Source organism: Carcharhinus amblyrhynchos, chromosome 12 (assembly GCF_965287045.1).
Source record: "Carcharhinus amblyrhynchos chromosome 12, sCarAmb.v2.hapA, whole genome shotgun sequence".
NCBI lineage: Eukaryota > Metazoa > Chordata > Chondrichthyes > Carcharhiniformes > Carcharhinidae > Carcharhinus > Carcharhinus amblyrhynchos.
In genome coordinates this window covers 15,294,826-15,317,245 of record NC_137335.1, presented here as the reverse complement: position 1 = coordinate 15,317,245, position 22,420 = coordinate 15,294,826, and the positions used below count along the sequence as shown (strand labels likewise).

Below are 22,420 nucleotides of genomic sequence, written 5' to 3'. Positions count from 1 at the left end.
ACATCCTTTTGGGTCTATTACTAGTGTTCCTGTTCTTCATCAACTATCTGAGACAGACTGGTTGGACCAGTTGCTATTTCTTCTCAGTGTTATTTATGTCTCTTTCAATGATATATCCTTCTGCTTCTTCACTCGCATCTATCCCTTTCTCTTTCCTTCACTTGTTTTTTTCCCTCTCTCGCTGTTTTGCCTTTTGCTCATTCCTTTCTTGCTTTTGGATCTTCCTCCAGTAATTAGCTGGAATCCAGGGCTAGTGGGGATAGAAGTCTTTGGGCTCATTCTTAATCATTATCTGATCATTTCTGATGAAGAAATGAGGTTAATGTGATTGACATGGACTCCAGTTACCTTGAAAAAAATCACTGCAGCGCCCTTATTAAGAAGAAAATTTTTAAAAACACGGCACTTGTATGAGCTTTGCAAAGGTACTCATGATACTACTTTGTTGAATCGTGTTCCTATTATCTCTCTTGCTAAATGATTCAGCTAATCCTTTCAGCTAGTGGAAAATGAGGTATGGAATAGTATTCTCAAGTGTCAATTACACACTGGTGTTCAATTTGGGTTCCACAGAAAGCATTCAACTCCTAATCTTTGCATCTAATGAGCAAATAAAAAAGCTTGAGTCTTTTTTATTTGCTCATCGGATGCAGGCATCACTGGACAATCAAAATTGATTGTCCATCCTTAATTGCAGTTAGAAGGTTGTGGTGGGCTACATTCTTGAACTGTTGCACTTCATCTGGTGTAGGTATATCTAGACTGCTGTTAGGAATGGAGTTCCAGGAGTTTGAACTAACGAGTGAAGAAATGGCAATATAGCTCCAAGCCAGGATGTTGTGTAGCTTGGAAGGGAACTTGCAAATGGTGGGGGTTCCCCTACTACTGCTGTCCTTGTCTTTCTAGGTGGTATGGATAATGGATTTAGAAGATGTTGTCGAAAGGGCCTTGGTGAGTTGCTGCAGTGCTGCCACTGTGCGTCAGTGGTGGAAGGAGCGAATGTGGTGGATGGGATGCCAATGAAGTGAACTGCTTTGTCTTGGATAGTGTCATATTTGTTTGAGTGTTGTAGGAGTTGCACTCATCAAGGCAAGAGGAAGCTATGCCATCATACTCCTGGCTTGTGTCTTAATGATAGTGGACAGGCTCTGGGGAGTCAGGAGGTTAGTTACTCACAGAATTCCCAGCTTCTGGCTTGCTTTGGTTGGTCCAATTCAATTTCTGGTCAAAAGTAACCATCCGCCCAGGATATTGATGGGGAAGGTGATGTGGATGCCATGGAATGTCAAGGGGAGATTGCTAGATTCTCCCTTATTGGAGATGGTCATTGTCTTGCATTTGCGTGCTGTGAATGTTACCTGCCACTTGGCATCCCAAGCCTGAATCTTGTCCACGTCTTACTACATATGGATATGGACTACTTTAATATCTGAAGAGCTGTGAATGGTGCTGAGTATTGTGCAATCAACAACAATCATCTCCACTTCCGACCTTAAGGTGGACAGTGGGTGAAGCAGCTGAAGATGGTTGGGCCTAGGTCACTACTGTGAAAAACTCCTGCAGTGATGCCCTGGGGCTGAGATAATTGACCTCCAACCACCAGATCCATCTTTCTTTGTGTGAGGTATGACCAGCTGGTGGAGAGTTTCCATTTTACTAGGGTTCCTTGATGCCACACTCAGTCAAATGCTACCTTGATGTCAAAGGCAGTCACTCTCACTCCTATTTTTGGGTTCAGCTGTATTGTCCATGTTTAGGCTCAGAAACAGTAACTGTCCTTACACCAAAGCATCATTCAACTTTGTGGCATATAGAGGTCCTAGCAAAATTCAAGGCCAGTGGAAAAGTCTCCAGGAGCTTGAGCAGCAATTGACATGCAGGAGGATGGTTATCAGCATTGTAGCTCCAGGACATGAGTGGTGGCGTTCACTAGGGCAAAATCCTAGCCCCAGCTGTCTTCAGCTATTTCTTCAATGAACTTCCCTACATCATAAGATCAAGAATTGGCTGCTTGTTGATGATATCAGTGTTCACTTCCATTCACAATGTTTCCAATAATGCAGTATTTCTTACAGTCCTACTGCAGGGTGTGGAAAAATTTAATCTTGGGTGGATGAATACTTGTATCATATAAGTGTCAGTAAATGAGCATTTGAAATCAGAAAAGCTCCAACAACCTCCCCAGTCCGTAACAGCATCACCATTACTTAATTTCCACCACCAATACCGAGCCACCTTTGGGCATATCAAAACCATGCTATGTTAGCAGAGCAGAAACTAGTTACTCTGCACCAAATGGCTCTTCTTTTACCTCCCTGTACCTCAATGTTCTTTCATTATTACTTGTATTAATACCTTGGAAAATAGACTGAAATAGTATAAAATTCCTCATATTTACGAAGTTATTAAGGGCTAAATGTTTAGATCTGAAAAAAACAGCTTAGTATGAGACAGAGGAAATGCTGAGTAATAGTTCTGTGTGTGTATAAAATTTCCATGGCAACTGTGAAACAGTTGGACAAAAGTTCTATACAAAAATATAAGTTGAGGTAAAATCCAAGTAGTAAGCATTTAATTCAACCGTGGAAGTATTTAAAAAGTGATCTACACAAATGTATTTAAGGCTTTAAACATTTAAATATGTTTATCAAAGAACAAGTGTGATATCTGGTGTTGTTTAAGTTCGTCAGTTGTAAAGATTTTATAGTTTAGCTTCTATTATAACAAACGTGAGGACTTCAAATGCTATTTCAAGAGTTACATCTGTTAACATTCAAGCATCATAAATCTACTTTAGTGGTTTTCTATTAGTGTGGGGACTCCCCATTGTTTTATCTTAAAGAGTCTGTCACAAGCTTATAAAATAACTATTATTTCAGTGGCTATAATCCAGATGTTCACGGACTTGCAGAATCAGTGGCTCATAAATATACTGCTAATCTTTCTCAATATTTCAATCTGCACAAACTGATACCTACATCTGTCACTTAAAAAGTTTTTGCAAGAAAAGCTTACAATTTCCCTTGTTTATTAAATCAGTAAATTAATCATGATATTTTTTCCTTTAGTCACGGTGGCACAGTGGTTAACAATACTGCCTCAGTGCCAGGGACCCGGGTTCAATTCCCAGCCTCGGGTCACTGTGTGGAGTTTGCACCTTTTTCCTGTGTCTGCGTGGGTTTCCTCTGGGTGCTCCGGTTTCCTCCCACAGTTCGAAAGACATGCTGGTTAGGTACACTGACCTGAACAGGCGCCGGAGTGTGGCAACTAGGGGAATTTCACAATAACTTCAATGCAGCATTAATGTAAGCCTTACTTGTGACTAATAAATAAACGTTACTTTAAGGAAGCAAAGCTGCATCAAATTAAACTAGCATTTTTTTTTACACTTAGATCATCTGCAATGAAAGCAGTCCACGATTTCATCAGGCACTTTGTCCCACAGTCACTTGAGTAGTTGTTTGATTTTTAGCTGGGTGTCTTCTTTATTTATTCATGAGAGAGGTGGGCATCGCTGACTGGGCCAGATTTGCTGCCCAATCCTAATTACCCTTGAGCTGAGTAGCTTACAAGGCCATTTCAGAGGATAATTAAGAGTCAACCACATTGCTGTGGATCTGTATCACACGTAGGCCAGGCTGGGTAAGGACGACAGATTTCCTTCTCTAAAGACCATATGCAAACCAAATGGGTTTTTACAACAATCGGCAATGATTTTATGGCCATCATTAGACTTTTAATTCCAGATAAGTCTAGAGGACAAACTGCCCTGAGGAAGTAAAATAATAAGCATAACTAGGGAGTTTCAACTAATGCCATTCTCTGCACATGATCTCCAAAGGGCACTTGATAGATGCCTTATCTGAGATCACGAATACTGGTTTTGTCCATCCTGTGGTGAAGGAAGTGTATAGTACAGCTATGAGAATAACGTAGTGCCAAGGTAGGGGAATAGAATAAAATGCTGTGGCATATAGGAGGTGGCAAATTAACTTTGACCTTTTAAGTTTGAACGTACTTCAGTCTAAACTAATTGAGGCAAGTTTGTTATTCACTGTACGAATTTTAGTTTTCTCCATCCATTTCCAAATGGTCTCCGATTGAAAACAGAATGACCATGATCCAATGTTCCTTTTTAACAGCAGTAGAAAAACAACAATTGGTGGTTAGTGTGGGAGATGAAAATGCCATAAAGCATTTTCTTTTAAAAGTTATAACGTGTAGCAATATGATGAAGAAAAAAATCCTTCAGCAAGCCCACAAACTACGCTTGAAGTTTTAATTGAGAGCCTAAAGGCAAGGCAGATCTGTCAGATAGAGCAACAGGTTTAGCCACTAATGCCAAATAGTGGAAGCAGCATACTATAGATACAGCTAAGAGAACCAATAGCCAGCAAACCACATCCAATCATAAATTGTGGTGGACAATTAAACAACTAATGAGAGGAGGTGGCTCTACGAACATCCTTATCCTCAATGAGGGCAGATCCTAGAATGTCACTGCAAAAAACAAGCATCTGAAACCCCATTTCCTCCATTGATAGGATCATCCATATTGAACTCCTCCAGAGGCCCCCACCCCCAGCCCCCACCCCCCACCCCCCCTCATTGTGTATGTCAGTCTTCAGTCAATTAGAATCATTCCATATGATATCAAGAAACAGCTGAGCATACTGGATACTGAAAAGGCTTTGGCCTGGAAAACAAGCTGGCTGAACATTAGTCCTTCAATAACAGCCACAACACTGGAGACTATTCAACAATGTGGAAAACTGCCCAATGTCATGTCCATGAAAGAACGACAAGTTCTCCAATCCAACCAATGATCGTCCCATCAGTCTACTCTCAACCATCAGCAAGGTGATGACAGGTGTCATCAACAACATTATCAAGCAACAGTCATTCATCAATAGTCTGTTCATGATGGCCAGTTTGGTTTCTGCCAGGACCACTCTCTGTTCCAGATTTCACTCATTATTGTCTTGGTCCAAACACATTCTGGCCTTGGATGACTGATGTGTGGAGCACATTCTCCTCATGTCTGCGTGGGTTTCCTCCAGGTGCTCCAGTTTTCTTCTACAATCCAAAGATGTGCAGCTTAGGTGCATGGACCATGCTAAATTGCCCCTTAGTGCCCAAAAAATGTGTAGGTTAGGTGGATTAGCCATGGTAAATGCCAGTGGTTACGGGGATTGGGTGGGGATGGGCCTCAGTAAGATGCTCCTTCAGAGATTTCGTGCATACCCAATGGACCGAATGGTCTCCTTCTGCACTGTAGGGATTATGGGTTCTATGGACAAAAGGTCTGAACTCAAGAATTGAAAGAAGGGTGAAAGCAATTGATACAAAGGTAGCATTTAACATACTAAAGAGCCCTAACTAAATGAAGTTAATCGTAATCGGGGGAAAACTCTCCACTGGCCGAAATCATACCTAATAAAGGAATATGGTTTTGATTGTTGGAGGTCAATCATCGCATCCCTAAGCCATCACTGCAGGAGTTCCATTGTGCAGTGCCTAGGGCTAACCATACTCAGCTGCCTTATTAATGATGCTTCTTCCATCATTACATGGGTACGATGGGTATAGAGGGATATGGGCCAAATGTGGGCAATTGGGATTAGTGTAGGGGTTTTCAAAAAAAAGCGGCATGGACAAGTTGAGCCGAACGGCCTGTTTCCATGCTGTAAAGCTCTATGACTCTCTAATGTTGGTAAATAGGGGTGCTTGATGATGATTGCAGTATTCAGTTCCATTTATAACTCCCCAGATAACATGGTAGTCCATGCTCCCTTACAATAAGACCTGAATAACATTCAGACTTGGGCTGATTAAATGGCAAAAAAGGTCCATGTCAGGCAGTGGTCATTTCCAACAACAGAGAATTAAATACCTTCACTTCTAATTCAGATAGTCAGATTGAAAGGAATAAAACTGACATCTGCTCTTTACAGAATTCTGTTTTCCTTTTAGAGACATTCATTAGAAGAATGCTCCTCCAAACCCAACAACTACAGTTTGAAACTGCTCTAACAATAAGCAGCTACTCCCCAACAGTTGAATAAACAATTGACAAACAACAGTATTGGCATCACCAAATCCAGTAAGAAGTCTGACAACACCAGGTTTCAGTCCAACCGATTTATTTGATAGTATAGCTTTCGGGTTAGCCCCTTCGTCAGGTGAATGCAGAGTTCTGGCCTCAGACAGAGCATATAAAGCAGACAGTTTACAGATTACCGATTAGAATGCGAATCTTTACACCTAATCCGCTGTTCAAGTCTTAAAGTGGCTAACAATGTGAGTGGAAGGAGCACCTTTCACAGGTTAAAGAGATGTGTATTGTCTCCAGACAGTACAGTAAGTGAAGTTTTACAAACCCAGGCATGTCACGGGGATTACAGATAGTGCGACATGAACCCAAGATCCCTGTTGAGACCGTCCTCATGTGTGCGGAACTTGGCTATCAGTCTCTGCTCAGCGAAGCTGCGCTGTCGTGTGTCGTGAAGGCCGCCTTGGAGAATGCTTACCCAAAGGTCAGAGGCTGAATGCCCATGACCACTGAAGTGTTTGCCAACAGGAAGGGAACAGTCTTGCCTGGTGATTATCGAGCGATGTTCATTCATCCGTTGTCGTAGCGTCTGCATGGTCTCCCCAACATACCGTGCTTTGGGACATCCAAAGAGAGTATGAACTCTCTGGTAAAGGAGTCAATGTGATGGGCTAATCAGAGAATCTTTTCCTTGTATTTAACTGGGTGTGTCAGTTCCTCTGGCACTCCCGAAAGTACACTGCTGATTGATAGCGCTCTGTGCACTGTTGTTAGAATGGTGGAACGGCAAATTGTGCGGAGGGTGTGGAGAGTCTAAAGAAGGATCTAGATAGGCTGGGCGAATGGGCCAGGAAATGGCAAATGGAATTTAATGTTGGCAAGTGCGAGGTGGTCCACTTTGGTAGGAATAATGGTAGGAAGGACTATTACTTACGTGGCGAAAAACTGCAGCAGGCGACGGTGCAGAGGGACCTCGGGGTCCTTGCTCATGAGTCGCAAAAACCCAGCTTGCAGGTGCAGCAGGTAGTCAGGAAGACGAATGGGATGCTGGCCTTCATAGCGAGGGGGATTGAATGTAAAAGTAGGGAGGTCTTGCTGCAGCTGTATAGGGCATTGGTGAGGCCGCAGCTGGAGTACTGTGTGCAGTTTTGGGCGCCGTACTTACGCAAGGATATTTTGGCCTTGGAGGGAGTGCAGAGGAGGTTTACTAGGCTGATACCGGAGTTGAGGGGGTTGAGCTATGAGGAGAGGCTGAATAAACTAGGCTTGTACTCGTTAGAGTTAGTAGAATGAGGGGAGATCTCATTGAGACGTAGATGATGATGAATGGGATGGATAGGATAGAGGTGGAGAGACTCTTCCCACTCAGAAAGGACAGTAGGACTAGGGGGCACAGCCTCAAGATAAAAGGGGGGCGGTTTAGAACGGAGTTGAGGAGGAACTTCTTCACTCAAAGGGTGGTGAATCTCTGGAATTCTCTGCCCGTTGAAGTGGTGGAGGCTACCTCGCTAAATATTTTTAAGACGCGGGTTGATGGGTTTTTGATAAGAGAGGAGATTAAGGGTTATGGGGAGAGGGCGGGAATGTGGAACTGAGCCACGACAGATCAGCCATGATCTTATTGAATGGCGGGGCAGGCTCGAAGGGCCAGATGGCCTACTCCTGCTCCTATTTCTTATGTTCTTATGTTCTTATCCTTTCTTGCAACGTATCAGGTAGACAATGTTGGCCGAGTTGCAAGAGTATTTACCGTGTACCTGGTGGATGGTATTCTCACATGTGATGATGGTATCCATGATGATCCGGCATGTCCTGCAGAGGTTGCTGTGGCAGGGTTGTGTGGTACTGTGGTCACTGTTCTCCTGAAGGCTGGGTAGTTTGCTGCGAACAATGGTCTGTTTGAGGTTGCATGGTTGTAACTACCCAGCCTTCAGGAGAACAGTGACCACAATACCACACAACCCTGCCACAGCAACCTCTGCAAGACATGCCGGATCATCGACATGGATACCATCATCACATGTGAGAATACCATCCACCAGGTACACGGTAAATACTCTTGCAACTTGGCCAACATTGTCTACCTGATACGTTGCAAGAAAGGATGTCCCGAAGTATGGTACATTGGGGAGACCATGCAGACGCTACGACAATGGATGAATGAACATCGCTCGACAATCACCAGGCAAGACTGTTCCCTTCCTGTTGGTGAACACTTCAGTGGTCATGGGCACTCAGCCTCTGACCTTCAGGTAAGCATTCTCCAAGGCAGCCTTCACAACACACGACAGCGCAGAGTCGCTGAGCAGAGACTGATAGCCAAGTTCCGCACACGAGGACGGTCTCAACAGGGATCTTGGGTTCATGTCGCACTATCTGTAACCCCCGTGACTTGCCTGGGTTTGCAAAACCTCATTTATTGTACTGTCTGGAGACAATACACATCTCTTTAACCTGTGAAAGGTGCTCCTTCCACTCACATTGTTAGCCACTTTAAGACTTGAACAGCGGATTAGGTGTAAAGATTTGCATTCTAATCAGTAATCTGTAAACTGTCTGTGCTTTATATGCTCTGTCTGAGGCCAGAACTCTGCATTCACCTGATGAAAGGGCTAACCCAAAAGCTATACTATCAAATAAATCGGTTGGACTGAAACCTGGTGTTGTCAGACTTTTTACTGTGTTTACCCCAGTCCAACGCCGGCATATCCACATCATCACCAAATTCACCACATTACCATCCTGGAGGTCACCACTGACCAAATACTTAATTGGACGAGCCACATAAATATTGTCGATACAGGAACATGTCAGAGACTGATTATTCTGTGGCGAGTAATTTACCTCCTGACTCCCCTGTCTTTCATCTACAAGGAACAAGATGGCAATCACTTAACTAGATTGAGGGATGCTCCAACAGCACTCAAAAAACATGACAACATCTAGTATGATGGGGAGATGCTGGCGTTGGACTGGGGTCAGCACAGTAAGAAATCTCACAACACCAGGTTAAAGTCCAACAGGTTTATTTGGTGGCACAAGCTTTTGGAGTGCTGCCCCTTCATCAGGTGAATGCAGGATTTGGTTCACAAACAGGGCATATATAGACGCAAAATCAATTATAAGATAATGGTTGGAATGTGAGTGTTAATAGGTAATCAAGTCTTTACTGGTGCAGACAACCGCTCGCATTGTCTGCACCTGTAAACACTTGGTTACCTGTTAAAGTCCTGGTGGACTTTAACCCGGTGTTGTGAGACTTCTTATTGTGACAACACCTAGCATGAAACAGCTGTTTGACTGACATTCTATTCACCTCCACCACTGCTCCAAAATGGTAGCAGTGTGCGCAATCTACAAAATGCATTGCAGCAATTCATTTTCAATTCTGCAATCTCTGCCATGTAGAATGACAAGGGCAGCAGGCACAGGAAACACAACCATCTGCATGTTGCCCTAAGTCCCAAAATGACCTGACTTAGAAATATATCGCTGTTCTTTCACAGTCATTGGATCAAAATCCTGGAACTTTCTCCCCATTAGTACTGTGCGTGAACCTACACCTCAAGGACTGCATCAGTTCAAGAAGGCAATTCACCACCATCTTCTTGAGGATAATTAGTAATGGGCAATAAATGCTGACTTTCCAATGATGCCCATATCCCACAAACAAACAAAAATAATTTAATTCCGCCTTTGAACTTGTGAATAAAGAGAGAGTTGAAGTTAGCACAATTCAAGAGGAATTCCTACAACTTTGTGTATCAAGTTATATTGATAACACTTTATAGTCCCTATGATCCTTTCAATAATTCTATAACAGAAAGCTATAATTGAGTAATAGCACTTTTTGCATTCACATTAATGGGAATGAAATCACGTTTAACTTTTAGCATCCAGTGTTACCATCTGTAACAAACCTCCTTCCTCAGCCCTGTTCCCCTTACATCCTCCAACAATGCACCCACATCTATCCCAAATGCATTAACTCAACAACATTTCTTAGCTTCAACATCTTCAACTCTCAATTTTTAATGACATCAACCATCTTCTCTGATCATTGTGAGGGACATTACTAATTTAGTGCCTCATTAAAGGCACTGAAATGTCCTAAATTTCAATTTTATATTGGACCCTCTCGGTTGATAGACAGAAGAGAATCCAGTTAAAAATAGACAAACTAATTGATACTTGACTTCTTTTCCTGAAGTTTTAATTGAATATATGTTGCTTAATGTCAGTGAAGAAATAATTGGATAGACTTGATTTGCAATCTGTAACCATCCTACATACAGCAGACATTTTGCTAAAATGATTTCCATTACTGCTCCAAACAAAATTCTTGTTTAAAGCTCTACATCTCTCAGCGTTTGTTCAACAAATATTCTTAAATGTTGATCCTCACTGAATAACTATTTACAAAGAACAATTTTTAAGGAAAGTGGGGTCTTTTAAAATGTTGGGGAAATACAAATCTCATAATTTTTGAGCTAATTTTTAAATTAAGTTGCAATCAGCAACTTTATATGTGACTGCAATTTAAAATGAGGGACTTCAGATAAGCAGAGACTGTTTCTTTAGAGCAGAGAAAGTTAGAGGAAATTTAGCAAGGACATTTGAAATCATGACGTCTTGGGATAGTATAAGGAGAACCTGTTCCACTTGCACAAGGGGGCGGCACGGTGGCACAGTGGTTTGCACTGTTGCCTCACAGCACCAGGGACCCGGGTTCGATTCCTGACTTGGGTCATTGCTTGTGTGGAGTTTGAACATTCTCCCTGTTTCTGCGTGGGTTTCCTGGGTGCTCTGGTTTCCTTCCACAGTCTGAAAGATGTGCACGTTAGGTGGACTGGCCATGCTAAATTCTCCCTCAGTGTACCCGAACAGGTGCCAGAATGTGGCGACTAGGGGATTTTCACAGTAACTTCACTGCAATGTTAATGTAAGCCAACTTGTGATTAATAAAGTTTAACTTTGGAAGGATGGGTAACCAGAAGACACAAACTTAATGTAACTGACAAAAGAGCCAAAGATGACATGAAGAGTTTTGTTTTTAAATGCAGTGAATTGTAATGATCTGGAATGCACTGCCTGAAAGAATGGTGGAAGCAGTTTCAGTAGTAATTTTCAAGAGAATTACATAAATACTGAAGGGGGAGAAATTTGCTGGCTGTGAGAAAAGAGTAATAGAATTAACTGGATAACTCTCTCAAAAGATCCAAGACAAGCATGTGGGGCCAAATTTTTCCATCTGTGCTGTAAGATTTTATGAATTCAGAAGGACATCAACTTTTGGGGTGTTAAGCAGTCTTTAAATTCCTGAAGTACATTCTCTTAGTAATTTACAGAATATATTAATTCAACCAAAGTTCTCTCATGGATTCCATAATATCTTGATTAAATTGGATAACCAGGTGTTAGAGATGGAAAGGTGGTAGGACTGGAGGGTCTTAATGACATTACTGTTACTAGAGAGGCGGTGCTCGACAGACTGGAGGGGCTGATTGTGGACAAGTCCCCAGGACCGGATGGAATACATCCGAGGGTTCTGAAAGAAATGGCGGAGGTGATAGTGGATGCCTTGGTGGTTATTTTCCAGACGTCGCTGGATTCCGGGGAAGTGCCGGAAGATTGGAAAACGGCTAATGTTACGCCGTTGTTTAAGAAGGGTGCCAGGCAAAAGGCAGGGAATTATAGGCCGGTTAGTTTAACGTCTGTTGTAGGTAAAATGTTAGAATCCGTCATCAAGGAGGAAATAGCGAGGCATCTTGAGAGGAATTGCTTGATAGAGCAGACGCAGCACGGTTTTGTTAAAGGGAAGTCGTGCCTGACAAATTTACTGGAGTTCTATGAGGATGTGTCTAGGGCGGTGGATAGAGGAGAGCCGGTGGATGTGGTCTTTCTGGATTTTCAGAAGGCTTTTGACAAGGTACCTCACAAGAGGTTATTGCAGAAGGTCAGGGGACATGGAGTTGGGGGTAGGGTGTTAGCGTGGATAGAGGATTGGTTGTCAAATAGGAGGCAGAGAGTGGGGGTCAATGGGTGCTATTCGGATTGGCGGATGGTGACTAGTGGAGTGCCCCAGGGGTCGGTGCTGGGGCCTCAGCTATTTACCATTTATACAGATGTTCTGGAGGAGGGAACCGAGTGTAGGGTGTCGAAATTTGCTGATGACACCAAGATTGGTGGAACGGCAAATTGTGCGGAGGGTGTGGAGAGTCTGCAGAAGGATCTAGATAGGCTGGGCGAATGGGCCAGGAACTGGCAAATGGAATTTAATGTTGGCAAGTGCGAGGTGGTCCACTTTGGTAGGAATAATGGTAGGAAGGGTTATTACTTACGTGGCGAAAAACTGCAGCAGGCGACGGTGCAGAGGGACCTTGGGGTCCTTGTGCATGAGTCGCAAAAACCCAGCTTGCAGGTGCAGCAGGTGGTCAGGAAGGCAAATGGGATGCTGGCCTTCATAGTGAGGGGGATTGAATATAAAAGTAGGGAGGTTTTGCTGCGGCTGTATAGGGCATTGGTGAGGCCGCAGCTGGAGTACTGCGTGCAGTTTTGGGCGCCGTACTTACGCAAGGATATTTTGGCCTTGGAGGGAGTGCAGAGGAGGTTTACTAGGCTGATGCCGGAGTTGAGGGGGTTGAGCTATGAGGAGAGGCTGAATAAATTGGGCTTGAACTCGTTGGAGTTTAGAAGAATGAGGGGAGATCTCATTGAGACGTATAAGATGATGAATGGAATGGATAGGATAGAGGTGGAGAGACTCTTCCCGCTCAGAAAGGATAGTAGGACGAGGGGGCACAGCCTCAAGATAAAGGGGGGACGGTTTAGAACGGAGTTGAGGAGGAACTTCTTCACTCAAAGGGTGGTGAATCTTTGGAATTCTCTGCCTGTTGAAGTGGTGGAGGCTACCTCGCTAAATATTTTTAAGACGCGGGTTGATGGGTTTTGATAAGAGAGGGGATTAAGGGTTATGGGGAGAGGGCGGGAATGTGGAACTGAGCCACGACAGATCAGCCATGATCTTATTGAATGGCGGGGCAGGCTCGAAGGGCTAGATGGCCTACTCCTGCTCCTATTTCTTATGTTCTTATAACACCCGAGTTTTAAAAGTACCTGACTAAACAATCAGAATCAAAATTGCTCAAAATATTCTTCTTGTTCAGCAATGAAAATATGAAATGCTCAACATAAAGTTTCTATTATAACAAATACTAGCTGATTTTTTTTGTATCGTAAGCTTAATTATAACATTTTCTTACATACCTTCATTAATATTTTTACAAAGCCTTAGCCCCTCAAAATTCAGAACGTGCAACAGATACTTTTGCCAGACACACCACTCTATCAACTGAAGGAACACCAATTATATAAGTGCCTGCAATTCTCAGTATGCCAGTTTCAGCATGTGTAGTGTGTAGAAATCTCCCAACATGCATGAGTGCACTATGCAGTCCAACTGGAAGTGTCTCTTTTTCCTCAGGCTATAAGAATGTGTGGCTTTGATTTGACAAAATGTTTTGAAACAAGCTTAGATCAAATTTTAAGTAACAATTTCCAAGATTTTTTTTACTTTAGAGGGAGATAGTGAAAATGTGAATGGAAGTATGCACATGAGAGACAGACAAATAGCAATACAAAGAAAGCAGAAAGATAATTATAGGTCATAAGACCATAAGGTCATAAAGATAATAAGAGGTCATCGAGGTTTACAGAATGGAAATAGATCCTACCACCAAATTTGCCCTTTTTTTTAACCCCTAAACTAATTGCCCGCATTTAGCTCATATCCCTCCATAGCCATGTAAATGTCTAAATGTTTTTTTAAAAGGCAGAATTGTACCTGCCTCTACTACCACCTCTGGCAGCTCATTCCAGACACTCACCACCTTGTGTGAAAAAATTGTCCCTCTGGACCCTTTTGCATCTCTCCCCTCTCACCTTAAACCTATGCCCTCTCGTTTTAGACTCCCCTACCTTTGGGGCAATATATTGACTATCTAGCTGATCTATGCCCCTCATTATTCTATAGCCCTCTATAAAATTACTCCTAAGCCCCCTATGCTCCAGAGGAAAAAGCTCCAGTCTATTCAGCCTCTCCTTATAACACAAACCATCATGTTCCGGTAGCATCCTGGTAAATCTCTTCTGCACTCTTTCTAGTTTAATAACATCCTTTCTATAATAGGGTGACCAGAACTGTACACAGTATTCCAAGTATGCCCTTATCAATGTCTTGTACAACTTCAACAAGACATTCCAACTCCTGTATTCAATGTTCTGACCAATGAAACCAAGCATGCTGAATGCCTTCTTCACTACTCTGTCCACCTGTGACTCTACTTTCAAGGAGCTATGAACCTATACATCTAGATCACTTTGTTCTATAACTCTCCCCAATGCCCTACCATTAATTGAGTGAGTCCTGCCCTGGTTCAGTCGACCAAAATCATCATCATCTTGCATTTATCTAAATTAAACTCCATCTGTCATTCATCAGCTCACTGAAGAATTGAGCAAGATTCCGTCACAATTCTAGATAACCTTCTTCACTGTCCACTATGCCACCAATCTTAGTATCATCTGCAAACTTACTAACCATGCCTATTAAATTCTTATCCAAAACATTAATATAAATGACAAATAATAGTGGACCCAGCACTGATTCCCGAGTCACAGGCCTCCAGTTTAAAAAAACAACCCTCTACAACCACCCTCTGTCTTCTGTCATCAAGCCAATTTTGTATCCATTTGGCTATTTCAATCTGGATCCTGTGAGATTTAACCTTATGCAACAACCTACCATGAGGTACGTTGTCAAAGGCCTTGCTAAAGTCCATGCAGACAACTTCAACTGCACTGCCCCCATCTACCTTCTTGCTTACCCTGTCAAAAAACTCAAATTTGTGAGACATGATTGTCTACTCACAAAGTTACAGAAAGATTTTTCTCTGTCAAATGCAGAGATGATCAACCATCATATAATATACTGTGCTATATCTGCAATGTTCCATGCATCAAAATAGTGTAATGCTGGGTCATACAGCGATTTGAATTACAGATCAGCTGGTGTAACTGATAAAATACAAAAAATCTCAAAAGAGGACTAAGCACTCAACTGACATTCAATTAGCAGGTGACTTGGTAAAGTGTATACTTCACCTCAAACAGAATACAAATGGATCAATTCAAATAAAGCTCTTCCACAGATTCCATACGTTGGTTAACTTGGCCTATTCACTGACGGTGAGCAATTTCACTGTGATTTGGAGGAGAATACCATTGAGGCAACATGGTGGCACAGTGGTTAGCACTGCTGCCTCCTAGCACCAGGCACCCGGGTTTGATTACTGTTTGGGTCACTGTCTGTGTGGAGTCAGCACATTCTCCTTGTGTCTGCATGGGCTTCCTCTGGGCGCTCCGGTTTCCTCCCACAGTCTGAAAGACGTACTGGTTAGGTGCATTGACCCGAACAGACACTGGAGTGTGGCGACTAGGGGAATTTCAAAGTAACTTCATTGCAGTGTTAATGTAAACCTTACTTATGACTAATAAATAAACTTTACTTTAACTACCCGTACCACTTAATATTATGAATAACTCATTGTTCCTGATAATGATCCAAAGCTCTGGGTAAGATTCGCCCAAAAAAATTCAAAGTGGTCGAATTCGCATAAAAACTGGAATAAATCCTGTTGGTTTTTTTCAGTGGGATTTTCAAAATGAATCTTCCACATTCTGTGCACTGCAGAGTGCCCTAGCATGAATATCATTAATAAGCGGGGCCTATTCCCACTGGAAATGCGGCAGCATAGTGCTGAATGGGCCACTCCGCACTGACAGATCGGTGCATGTGCAGTGCACTGCTGGCCTCCCAATCGCTGTCCAGCTCGAACACTGGCCAGCCCTGTGCCCCCACATTGCTGCCCCTCCGACCCTCCTGTGGCCTGGTAGCTGTCATCTCAGATGTGTCTGGGGCCAGCCTCAATGCCCACACCCCCCAGCACTCCCGATCTCCCCCCCCAACATTAGCAGCATTGACAAATCCCCGCCCCCCAATACTGACAACCACCCACCCCGCCCCCGAGATAGCCAGCCCCAGTTGTGCTGGCCTCCCTCCGTCTGTCACTGCCGAGTACAGAGTAACAGTGGGACACCCTCACTTCCACTGATCCCCTCACCAGAGACCCCGCCACCATTACTTCTGGCCCTGCCTTTTAACACCAACGCCCCCCCCCCCAACCCGGGCATTGTCACCTTGCCCTTTGGGTAGTGCCAGGGGCCAGGCTGGCACAAGCTGGCAATGTAAGAAGTCTTACAACACCAGGTTAAAGTCCAACAGGTTTATTTGGTAGCACAAGCTTTCGGAGCGTCATTCCTTTTTCAGGTCTGAAGGAGCAGTGATGCTCCAAAACCTTGTGCTACCAAATAAACCTGTTGGACTTTAACCTGTGTTGTGAGACTTCTCACTGTGCTTGTCCCAGTCCAATGCCGGCATCTCCACATCAAAGGTGGCAATGCCGAGAGGGCAACACCCCTCACCCGTGACCTCCTGGGGGGGACCTTGATGACCTCCCCTTCACTCCAGAGAGATCTGGCCAACAGCTCCCCGCAAGTGGGGAGCTATTGTAAACCCTGCTTAGATGAAGCATTCCTGGTTTGGGTTATGGGGGGAGGGCCGAGGCTAGCGGGCCCAGAGACTTCAGTCCTGGGCCCGTTAATTAGATACTAATCCTCATTTCCAAGATTTATTCAGCGCTGCGCTGATTTCTGGCCGGAGACTCGGAGGACGTGGCGCCCAGCGGGAAGTCCACTAAATGGTCTCCGCATGAGTCTCCTGGTCTGGTGCATTGCTAAAGCCTGCAGCCAGCTGGAAGAATTGTCCCCCCAGTTTATGGGAATTCCTACAGGAAGTTAAAAGTCCACATTAATGCAATATTTATACTGAATGATTCAGAATCAAGTTCACAAGTGGAAAAGTAACCTGATGTAGCAATTCTCAATTGGTGAACACAGAGCTCAAAAAAGAGAAAAATAGATTCCACAATGAATTGTAATGAGAGACAGAGCTTGCTGGTGTATGCAGGAGAGGAATTTGTGTGACTAAAAAGTGCTTCTGGTTAGACCTATCTGATGAGATGTATTTTTTAACGTAATCTGGGACTTGATATGCAAGCCCTTTTCACCTGAACAAGGCCTAGATCTTTACTGCAGATCAGCCTGTATGCTTTTTTCCACCTCAGTGAAGGCCATTGTCTGTACCTGGGCCACAATTCAGAACACCAGCTGCACTGATTTATCCATCATTGATCAACTCAACAACTATGGTGTGGTCTTTCTGTTTAGAAAATTAGACATTTTCCTGTTTAGGCTTTCTGAAAGCTTTTTTTATTTTAGAATCCCTACAGTACAGAGAGAGGCCATTCGGCCCATCGAGTCTGCACTGACCACAATCCCACCCAGGAACCACCCCCATATCCCTTCATATTTACCCACTAATCTTCACATCTCAGGACACTAAGGGCAATTTTAGCTTGGTCAATCATCCTAACCCGCACATCTTTGGACTATGAGAGGAAACCGGAGCACCCGGAGAAAACCCATGCAGACACAAGGAGAATGTGCAAACTCCACACAGACAGTAACCCGAGCCAGGAATTGAACCCAGGTCCCTGGAGCTGTGAAATAGCAATGCTAACCACTGTGCTACCGTGCCGCCTTTTCAGAGTCATAAAGGTTTACAGCGTGGAATCAGGCCCTTCGGCCCAACTTGTCCATGCTGCCCATTTTTTTAAATTCCCTAAGCTAAACCTAATTGCCCGCATTTGGCCCATATCCTTCAATACCCATCATACCCATGTAACTATTTAAATGCTTTTTAAAAGACAAAATTGTACCTGTCTCTACTACTACCTCTGGCAGTTTGTTCCAGACACTCACCACCCTCTGTGTGAAAAAACTGCCCCTCTGGACACTTTTGTATCTCTCCCTTCTCACCTTAAACCTATGCCCTCTAGTTTTAGATTCCCCTACCTTTGGGAAAGGATATTAACAATCTAGCTGATCGGTGCCCCTCACTATTTTATAGACCATCCCTCAGCCTCCTACGCTCGAGAGAAAAAGTCCCAGTCTATCCAGCCTCTCCTTATAACTCCAACCATCAAGTCCCAGTAGCATCCTAGTAAATCTTTTCTGCACTCTTTCTATAATAGTGACCAGAATTGCAAACAGTATCCCAAGTGTGGCCTTACCAATGTCTTCTGCAACTTCAACAAGACATTCTAACTCCGCCGAATGCCTTTTTCACCACTCTGTTCACCTGTGACTCCACTTTCAAGGAGCTATGAACATATACCCCTAGATTTCTTTGTTCTGTAACTCTCCCCAGTGCCCTACCATTAACTGAGTAAGTCCTGCCCTGGTTCAGTCTACTAAAATGCATCACCTCGCATTTGCCTAAATTAAACTCCATCTGCCATTCGTCAGCCCACTGGCCCAATTGATCAAGATCCCGTTGTGATCGGAGATAACTTTCATCACAGTCCACTATGCCACCAATCTTAGTGTCATCTGCAAAATTACTAACCATACCTCCTATATTGTCATCCAAATCATTAATATAAATGACAAATAACTGTGGACCTGGCACTGATCCCTGAGGCACACTTCTGGTTACAAGCCTCCAGTTTGAAAAACAACTCTCTAAAACCATCCTCTGGCTTCTGTCAAGAAGTCAATTTTGTATCCATTTAAATACCTCACCCTGGATCCCAAATAAACCAGCTGGACTTTAACTTGGTGTTGTGAGGCTTCTTACTGTGCTCATCTCAGTCCAATGCCGGCATCTCCACATCATTAGATCATACATTAGAATCCCTACAGTGCAGGGATTTAGCCCATTGAGTCTGCACCGATGCTCTAATGGAGCATCTTACCCAGGCCCAATCCTCATAACTCCAAGTATTTACCCCATTAATCCCTCTAATCGACACATCTTGGGACAGTAAGGGACAATTCAGCAAGGCCAATCCACCTAACTTGCCTAATTGCATGGGAAAAACCCAGGAGTCAACAAAATGGGTTGGAATTTGCAGTTTTGATTCAATTGTGCCAATTAATTTTGCTTTCTGTGTTTTTCAACTTCCAAGTTGCACAATGAATGTGCTATGTGCAATCATAGTGTAGTTTTAACTGCATTTAATGGGTCAGTGCACAAATTAAAATCGGAGATGTTTCAAATGGAAACACACATTGAGCAAAAGCAGCACTTTGATTTAAAGATGCCTCACTGGAATTGTTGTTCGCTGCATTTAGAAAGAGGTGGGTCTTGCTTATCCCCAGCAATGAATTAAGAAACCTGTTGCTGTTACCAAGAAGGTTTCTATGTAGAGATTGAGCAGTCCAAGCATATAATCCCAGGCCTATAATTTAGCAGGATGAGATTTGATCTAAATAAAATATAAAATTCTTAAACAATTTGACAGGGTAGATGTTGGGAGGATGTTTCCTCAGGCTGAGGATTCTATGACAAGGGGTCACAGGCTCAGAAACAGAGATCAGTCACTTTGGACTGAGATTATGAGACATATCTTCACTCAAAGCGTTGTGATTTTGGAATTTTCTACTCCATAAAGGTTTGGTTGCTCAGTCATTTGATATTCTGACAGAAGTTGGGACTAAGGGAATTAAAGGATATGAGGATTATGCAGGCAAGTGGAGTTGAAGTGAATGATCAGTAGAATAGGTTCAAGGACTGAATCACCGACTCCAACTTCTGATGTTCTAAAATTGTGGTTGGAGATGGCTGAGGTGGACTTCACAGCTTCTCAGTGCATGGCCACCAGGGAGCTGATCTTTCTGTACAAGGCTGAAGAAGTCTGTTATTCACTTGATGCGACAACGTCAGCCTGCAGAATCTTCAAGAGGTCAAGAAAGCTGAGCCTCTGTAAACCCTGTGACATGGGGTGGCACCTCCTATGACCTGGGCCCCTCCCTTGTGCAGGTACTGATCCCTCCACAGCACATCATTGCTGCCAATAGGCAGTAATGGTCTTATACTTTTGATGTACATCAAGTACATCCAAGGCATTTTCCATCCTGATGTTACCAATTCAAAATCTTCACAAGCCTAACTCTTTGCCAAACCTTTGCTAGAGGAACTGAGACAGCAGCTACAATAATTGAGATTTGATTCAACTGGGATTAAGTATCCACCTGAACTGCTGGTCAGACTTGCCTATGTTTCCTTGATCAGTTTTCCAAGCTCTGGAAAATAAAGGCTGCTGAAATAACATTTGCAACCAAACTCAAAACAATTTGAAAAGGCCTCTTTACTGTGTTATAAGGGAGTTAATTGCAATAAACACACCCTATTCAATTAGAAAATTCCCAAGCAGTTTTCTGCTGACATCAAAGTTTGTTAAACCCAGAAGTGGATGTGTCGGAGCCAGGTTATTGCTCGTGTTCAAAGATCAATATTTTTTACCCTAGCCCCAGCATGCTTTTGTAAGCTGAAATTCACCACCATCTCTCACTGATTAGTTTGTTCATATTTTTGCGTAGGTTAGAGGGACTAGTGGGTAAATATGTAGGGATATGGGGGTTGGGCCTGGGTGGGATTGTGGTTGGTGCAGATGGGTCAAATGGCCTCTTTCTGTACTCTAGGGTTTCTACAATTCTATGATTTACCCCCGCCTTTAGGTCCCTAAATCCTGTCACTTATCATCACAGTTCCTTCTTCAGTTTTACAAGAGCAAAAGAGTCCGGACCATGAGCCTCTCTGTACTAAGGGACAACCAAACTGCATGATTACTCACCATCTGAACAGCAAGTGCTGTTTGCAAAGCAGTACTGGCTCATAGCTCTTTATCCATTCTCCAAATTGAAATCTAGCCATTATACAGGAATGCTCCATCTTGTGGCTCAGCCAAGAACTGGTGAACTCACCAAACACATATCAGTTGGTATCTGTTACCACAAATCAAGCTTAGTGCTTTTACACATGAATGATAATAGCTATTGGGTTATTGGGGTTTTACCTTTATGAATAATGTAAATGCTAAGATCTAAGGAGCTGTCTGTTAACAAGAAAACATGACATATTTTGTTTACCTGTAGATCAGCAAGTGCTGGCTGGTTGGTCCTTGATGGCTGTTTGGTCCGAGGCCCTTTAAGAGGTCTTTTGGCTGACAGTACTTTCTGTTGTGGAATCATTTTATTGCTGCCTGTTGCAGTGGAATAAAACAGTTTCCTTACATTTGCAGACTGTGTATTGTGCAGGAATTGGTGATGCACTGTTCGCATACAAACTGTCCCTTTCCATTTTAGGCAGCATGATGTCAGCTGATAGTCGGATGATTTTTGATATTGCTGTTTCCATGGGCTACCCAGGGCATTTCGCTGATAAAAGCTGTGGAGCCTATTCCCAGGCAGCTGAATAATTCCCAGAGGGGATCTCAAACAGAAAGTTCTTCTCAACAAGTATGGAGATTGTTCCAAGAGCAATCTAACAGCCATGACTAATGGGCAGTCAATCTAAAGGGAGAAAAATATAGATTATTTTGGAGAACTTGTATTCGTCACAATGGAACTAGTTATACTGTTTCTTATCACCTCTCTCCCATAAACTTTCATCATTAATCTGTGCTTAAAAGTAAAATTCTCTTCAAAGTAGGAGACATGTCACAAATTATATAGACATTTGTTACTGATGCAAATCAAAAAATTCCTCTGAATTGCTGAGTAATCATTACATTTAAATATAACCTCAAAGGATGATTAGCTGTCTGCCTTTCTCTGTCATGATATCATTGTGTATCTAACCATGATTTGGATCGTTAGCTTTTTGCAGGTAATGCAAAACAAAATCCCAGTATTGTAAATAAAATCCCGATATTGTAAATACAATCCTTTTTCTTAGTACAATAGTTTATGCCAACAAAATAAATCCAAACATTATCATGATTTTATAGGGTTCTCACTATTTCCCCATGATAACTGAAAGCCAATAGCCTTTCTCAGATGTAAAATATTTCTGCAGTGTAAAACAGGTCAGCTCTTACTGGGGCATCATAATCGTGACAGTGTTTGAGCTAGCGAGTGAGCATCTGGATTGCTTAACAAGATACTTTCCTACACAACAGTGCCGCTGAAATTGGTAACATACGTACAAACATATAGATTCAGAGCAGGAGTAGGCCATTCAGCCTTTCAAGCTTGTTCCATTATTCAATAAGATCTGATTGTGGTCTCAACCCAACAGTCCTGCCTATCCCCTGAAAACCTTGTTAGTCAAGAATCTATACCTTTGACTTAAAAATATTTAATGACCCAGCCTCCAACACTCTTGGGGAAGACAGTTCCAAAGAC

At 43.0% G+C, this 22,420-nt stretch overlaps 1 protein-coding gene across 4 annotated transcripts in view; it reads right to left on the bottom strand.

Annotated features, from left to right (window-relative positions):
- Positions 1-22,420, bottom strand: part of rmnd1 (required for meiotic nuclear division 1 homolog) — an 84,835-nt gene that overhangs the window by 49,632 nt on the left and 12,783 nt on the right. For 3 of the 4 annotated variants that reach the window (XM_080200103.1, XM_080200101.1, XM_080200102.1), the window contains exon 3: positions 21,164-21,586. In XM_080200103.1, coding sequence (XP_080056229.1) covers positions 21,164-21,568 — 405 coding nt within the window. In that variant the 5' untranslated portion in view covers positions 21,569-21,586. Of the gene's footprint in view, positions 1-13,318; positions 13,403-21,163; positions 21,587-22,420 lie in introns of those variants that run through there. The other variant, XM_080200104.1, reaches the window with a different exon arrangement.